This window comes from Halyomorpha halys, unplaced genomic scaffold, assembly GCF_000696795.3.
Source record: "Halyomorpha halys isolate HHAL.00 unplaced genomic scaffold, Hhal_1.1 Scaffold22.1, whole genome shotgun sequence".
NCBI lineage: Eukaryota > Metazoa > Arthropoda > Insecta > Hemiptera > Pentatomidae > Halyomorpha > Halyomorpha halys.
In genome coordinates this window covers 1,945,064-1,952,161 of record NW_027104816.1, presented here as the reverse complement: position 1 = coordinate 1,952,161, position 7,098 = coordinate 1,945,064, and the positions used below count along the sequence as shown (strand labels likewise).

General features: G+C 34.5%; 2 protein-coding genes across 2 annotated transcripts in view; both read left to right on the top strand.

Annotated features, from left to right (window-relative positions):
- Arc42 (Activator-recruited cofactor subunit 42) overlaps window positions 1–7,098 on the top strand; it is a 108,035-nt gene that overhangs the window by 8,586 nt on the left and 92,351 nt on the right. The gene's annotated exons all lie outside the window — the stretch shown is intronic.
- LOC136795339 (uncharacterized) lies at window positions 16–7,092 on the top strand. The gene has a single exon (XM_067045542.1). It carries the CDS (start codon window positions 4,484–4,486, stop codon window positions 5,351–5,353), a length of 870 nt encoding a protein of 289 aa, XP_066901643.1. The 5' UTR covers window positions 16–4,483; the 3' UTR covers window positions 5,354–7,092.

Sequence of the window (7,098 nt, the reverse complement as noted above, 5' to 3'; positions counted from 1 at the left end):
TTCCTATAAGGAAATTAACAAAACAAATAATAAAATAAAACAAAAAGGTAAACAATAAAAAGAAAAGTATCTTCCAATCTAACTAGAAAAGAAATGAAAAACAATGAATTTAAAAAAAAAAAGTAAATCAAAGTCGTCCCTTATCTTTTGTCGAATGTACAATGTCTAATCCCTCGGAGCTCCTATCAGCAAACGTCTACACTCTACGAATTATAAACACAAACTGAATAAGATGTGTAATATGATATTTTGTCTGTTGTTCTAGTTGATTTTTTCAAAGACAGAGGTTCTACCATGAAGGGTCGGTCTTATTCAGTCTTTCCTTTATTTAGTTATAAGAGTTGCCACTGGAACAGTTAGAGGTTATATAAGACCAACGCTTTGTTGCAGATGATCAGTCTGTGTGAAGAAGTCACTTGGAGAAATAAACAAAATATTGTATGTAATGAAGACAACATACCCTGTGGAGAAAAATATCAGAAGAGTAGATGATAACTCAAAAAATAAGCTTAAAAACTATGCTGTTATAGTGGAATTAATTAAAATTTTGTTAATGGTTTCCTTTAATTGATGTTAGATGGGATTTGTGTTCTCAGATCAACAAATAATCGCTAAATCTTGGGTGAATAATGATGTTTTAACTCCTTTTGGTTAGTCAATCCCTTAATCATTTACTGTTAGAGAGAATTGAGTTGGACGAGGGATATAGGCCATAGGCCTGCTTGACAATGTTGGCCTGTTCAAGATTCTGAGAAAGTTCATAACCTATTTGAACTCTGAAGTATCTGTTTATGATAAATTGCTTATTAATACTATCCATTTGTTCATTGATTCCAGTTGATGTTGGCTTTCAGAGGATGGCTGTATGGTATATGGTGTCGTAAGTTTTATCATATCCAAAAATACTGTGACCTATTTTTTTATTATCCACATCAATCTCTCATGGTCCTAGAATTGAAATCTGTACTGTGTTTGTTTATGGAATTGAGAGAGTTACTGACTTGTGAACCATCATTATCTACTTGGAATTGATTAAGGTGGAAATATCAACTATTATACAGCATTAAATTAAAGATGTTAAAATTAACCCATCTGGCCTCTAAAATTTTGAGTACCGATACCGAAGCATGTTTGACATTTCGTTCTGCTGCTGTGAGATTGATGTTGAAGCATGTTTGAAATTTTACCTGTGGGCTTAGATAGGCCCTAGGGAATTCCACCCTTAAGATAGTGACTTGTTATTTGACACTAGCCTTGGTGGGACATTTTAGAAGCTCTAGATATCATTCATTCAGAGATCAAGTGTTATATATTATCTTTTTCAAGTTTTCCTGTGAGCTAAGACAAGTTGATAATAATTGACTACTATTTCTTTTCAGTCAAATATTTTCTTTTTAAAATAATTTTAAAAGATGCAACGCCTGTTCTTTTCAAGTATAAAAAGTCAAACCCATTAGTTATTTGTAATTTTAATAATAATAAAGGCTTAGCACATCTAAAAGTTCGATGCCCATGCCACTGACTACTTTCTATATACAACTGTCAAGTGATGACCATCCAAATCCAAATCTACAAAATCAGTCAAAATGCAATCTTCCCATCTATGCTTTGGTCTACCCATTGGAGGTTTACCCAGGGTCTGTGTTTATTACCATTTTAGGATCTATTTACATTTTTTATCTAGGATCTATTTACTAAACTCTACAACCTTACGTGCCCATCTTTTTTGCTGCATTGCTATAACCTGAATTATATTTATCAGGTGCAGTTCAATCAATTAGGCATTGTGTACCTTTCTAAATACTTTGGTTAACTCATCCTTTTTCGGACCATATATTTTACACTATACTTTATTTTCTAAATCCTGATGGCACTGTTCTTCTCTTAGTTTAAGTGGTCATGTTTCGCATCCATAAAGAACAGTAGGAAGGATAATAGTATTAAAAATTGTACACATCTATACTCATATGTAAAGGGCCTGGGCACCCTGGGGTGCAAAGGCATTTGGAAGAGGTAAGCAATGTCAAGCATGGACAGGACTTTGATAGATGGCCACCCATTAGGGATGACTAAGTTACCCGGGCACTTAGGCCAATATAGTGAAAGTTCAATTTCTGCATGGGAGTGAGGTAATAATGTCCTAACCCTGGACTAAATGCCTTCTATCAAAGGCATAGACAGAATCTTCCAATATCTCAAGAAATTTAACTGTCTTAACCTATTAATGACCCTGGCTATAACAGATTAACATAGTAATGACCCGAGCTATAATAGATTAACATAGTAATGACCCTGGCTTTAAGAGGCTATTCCATATCACATTCCATATTGAATCAATGGAATGTTTGGAATTTGTACAGAGCAGGAGTTACCCTATCAGTTGTAAATGAAATAAAACATTCTATTAACAGCCATACAAGAGGTAAGATGGTCAAAGTGTGATGAAACCACTATCGACAGCCACGCTTTTTTCTACTCCAGAAGAAACCTCAAAAAAATGAAACAGCTGGATGGCATTGGATCTAGTTTGTCTAGCTGCAAGGAAATCAGTCATAAACTTCACCCCAATTAACAAATTATGATCAGTTTGATAAAGTTTTGGACCAGGCTCAGAAACATGACCTAAGCTAAACTAAAAAGTGAATCCTAAAAGGGTCAATGTCACATGTTTTATATAAATAGTAATGGCTTAAAATACTGCATATAGTAAAAATAAAGTTTTTTACACTACGAATGAACAGGAAAAAGATAATATATGAAGAAGATTATAGATAGATAGATGGATGGATGGATAGGAAGTAAAAATAATAGTGTGAATTTTAGAGTAAAATATAAATAGCCTTCACAAAAATCTTAGATATCTTTCAACGCCTTTTTCTCGAAACTAGCATTTTGGACTTAACCCTTTTAGAAGCAAGCCACGGTTTTACATACAGAAATTAATAAATAAGTTTGAGCCGAAATCCATTAATGAAAAGGATATAATAAACAATAACCCACACAGCTAATAATAAAATGTATTTTACAATTAATGAAAGAAAAAATAAAATGATGTACAGAAATAAAAATAAATTAATTCTCTGAGTAAATGATAAATGTTTAATTTAAAAAAAAAAAACTTATAAATAAAACTCTTAACTAACGAGGTTTCATGCAAAAAAAAAATTGATCACAATTCCTGTGTACAAAATGAAAATAAACAAATCAATACGAAAGAAATATAAATTAATGCAAACTAATATTACCTAATGCATAAAACTTAGGAAAGACACAAATTGTGTGAATAATTTGTAATAGAAAACCGCGAAGAGATAATTAGGAGTCTATGACTCATAGCTCATAGCATCACTAATAGCTAAATAGTTGCCAGAATTAGTTTTCCTAAAAAAAAATGGAACTAATTTAGTTATTGACTGGCTAGCTTACACCAAATCTTATAACTAAATTAGTTGTTAGTTGAAATGGACAATTAAAAACTATTTTAGCTGTAATATATATAAATAATTGACCATGTAATTTCAAATTATGAAGGAGATGGTCAGGGTTGCGGTCAAAAGAGAAACAGAAACAGAAAAAAATTACAACTTGCTAATTGCTGCTGGTTTTTGATTCCTACTGGTGATGTATAAATTGAGATTCAGAGTTCATAGTTGCCTTTTATAAAACCATACTCTGCTGGATAAAAGTGGGGTTAGGAGACATTTTTGCAAATCAAAACTTATTGTCATCATCTTTTCATTTATTTTACTTTTTTTAATAAATAGTGAAATAGAGTAAATTTGCTAAAATATGGGCACTAACAAGGCTACAATAGTTCCTGAGAGTAAAAAACAACATTTCATAAAAAATGTACTGAAAATCAGTAGTTCGTGAATTTATTGTGTAAAATCTATATTTCAGGAAATATGTGACATACAGTTGTCTATTAGCCTTCAAATTAAAGCTAGCTTAATGTGCTATAAAGCAATTTATGACTTTATCTTCATAGGAGTAGTAGTTATCATGATATTTGCTAAAATAAATTGATTTATAGTTGTTCAGACAAAATTTCATATGCAAATATCATAAAAGATACTGCCCCTACGAACGTAAACGTTCTAAACTACCTTATCGTACAGACATTAGAGTATTACTCGTGCAGTAAACATCACTCTTGTGTCTCCTTCTCTCTTCAACTTGCAGCTAGCGAAGATTCCATAAAAATCTATATAAATTATTAGGCTAATCTTGGTAAAACATTGTGTGTTTCATTTCATGAAACATTGTGGCCCTAGGCACTATAATTATCAGATAAAGCATTGAATATTGAAGAAATTAGTTGCTCAGTACAAGAGTATGGGGATTAGTTTATCAGAAGGCTTGATCCGACAGTGGCTCACGTAAACAAACAATCTGGTACGTGTTTTTATTTTTATTGCCTTCAAGTCCTTTAAACTCCAATCATTTTTATTTTTTTAATTTTATTCATTTATTAGTCTTCAAGATGGTTATTTGTAAGACCTGCAGTAAAGCTATTTCAAGAGACGAAAAAATGAAAATTTCATACATAACCTGTCTGAATATATATCACAATAAATGCATCAAACTTGATAGCTCTGAACCAGATGTTCATAAAAAATGGATGTGTGCTGAATGTGAGTCAGGACCTGGCATGTTGAAAGGAAATGAGCCTATCACCATGATTAATCTCTTAAAGGGGCTTATCGAGGAGGTTAGAGAAATGAAGGCTAAGCTCCAGGGCATCGATGAGCTCGAAGATTTTAAGGACAGTCTTCAGAAGCAGTCGGAGCTTTCTTTTGAAAATTTAGAACGGCTGGAGAAGATTGAAGCCCTCCTGGACCAACAGAAGAATAAAATCGAAGAACTATCCTTAGAAAACAACAATCTTAATGCTAAAATATCTGGCCTTGAAGCTAGAATTAATCAGGCGGAACAGAATCACCTAAATAATTCTGTAGAGATTAGGGGAATTCCCGAGAAGCAGGGAGAAACCATAGTAGGAACGGTTCTCAGTATTGGTGCAAGCCTGGGCGTGAAGCTGTGTCCAGACGATCTGGACCATGCAGTACGGCTCAGGCCTAAACAGGAAAGAGCACCGGGCTCTATTGTGAGATTTGTGCGTCAAACAGTAAGAGATGAGCTGGTGCGGCAAAGAATAGCTAAACGGGATTTCTCCACTCGCCACTTAGGTCGGGATGAACACGACGCGCACCGCGTATATGTCAGCGAAGCAATGACACTCGCCAACAAGCACCTTTACTGGTTAGCCAGGCAGAAGCAGAAAGTGGCGAAAATCAAATATGTTTGGTTTAGCGGAGGAAGGGTCAGGCGTCAGGTGCAGGCAGTCCGATGACTACCCAGCAGTCATCATAAGCAAGACCAGCGACTTAGACGTCTTCAGTTGAATTTGGTATCCAAGTCACCACAATATTATTATCATTTTCTTTTTTTTGTAGAAGATATTTTATTTATATTTATTTTAATTTTTATCAACACTTTAGTAATATCACATATACAATCTTCTCTATTTACATCTCTTATTTTTTTTATTTCTCAATCTTCATTCACTATTTTTTACAAATTTCAATAAATCAAGCAACAATTTCTTAGTTTTGTTACACTCTACATAGTTGTAATAGTATATAAAATATTGTTATTCTCTATCCCTCAACCTTTATCCTTCTTCTTACTTTTCAATTTACCACCTCATAGTTATGACTAATGTCCTCAGTTCCTGTCACGTTAATGCACAATCCCTTATTGCCCACTTCGATGAATTTAAACAATACTTCCTCAACAATTTTTTCCACCTAATAGCTGTATCCGAAACGTGGCTTAAACTATTTATTCCTTCCTCTCAAGTTTCTATTCCCAATTACGCTTTCTTTTGCCATGACAGATCCGATCGCACTGGAGGTGGTATTGGGTTGTATGTGCATGTTAGTCTTAAGGTCAAAATCCTGCTTTGTTCCCCTTCTCCTATCATTCCTCATGCAGAATACATGTTTGTCGAAATTTCAACCATATCTTCTTCCTTGTTATTTTCCATCGTTTATTGACCTCTCCGAGTTCCACTCGATAACACCTTCGAATCCTCTCTTGTCCAACTCGTTTCCACTTATTCCAATATTATTATCACGTGTGATTTTTACATCAACATGTTCTCTCAATCCAGTGTCAATATTTTCTTACTAATGTAATATTTTCCCTCAATCTTTACCTTGTTTCTTTTTCTCCTACACATCACACGCAATCCTCTGACACCTGGTTTGACCTATTTATCTGTGACTCTTCTGTAAAAATCCTTTCCTCTTCCTTGCACCCCGTTCCCTTCCTGTCATCTCACGATCTGATCCAAATATCGTACGACCTACCAGTCAAATGCTTTACTCCTAAAATCATATACCGTAATCTGGACCTCCTTTCCTATGAATCCCTTCAAGCTGACCTTGATTTCGTCCAGTGGGACATTATACACTTCTATAATTCCATCGACCCTATGGTATCCATCCTCACTTCACATCTGCAATCTATATTAGACATCCATGCTCCTCTCAAAACCCAAATCTTATGCCATCTCACTGCACCTTGGCTTACTTTGGAAATAAATGCAATGATAAAACAAAGAGAAGCAGCTAGACGCAAATTTCGTCGTACCCGCCTGTCTGCAGATTATACACATTTTTAACTAATCCGTAATGCAACCCAATTAGCAGTTTGACGTTCTAATTCCATTCACATTTATCACACCCTCTCCAATGCTCCTGATCGCAAATCCAAGTGGAAAATACTCCAAAATTTATCCCTACCAGAATCCAATAACCTCAGCTCTCTTCCAATAACACCTAATGATCTCAACAATCATTTCACATGCCATGCTACTGATCCATCAGTCTTCCCCGAAATTCAAAATAACATCTTCGATCCTGAAAACTTCTTTTTTTACCACATAAATCTTGTCTCCCAGTCCTTATTCCTGTACTTTATCATATTTTCAATTTTTCCTTGCAAAATGCCACATTCCCTTCTCGTTGGAAAACCGCTTTAGTTTGTCAGGGTTGTCTGGTCTTAGGCGATTTCTCCAGCCTGATATCTCTT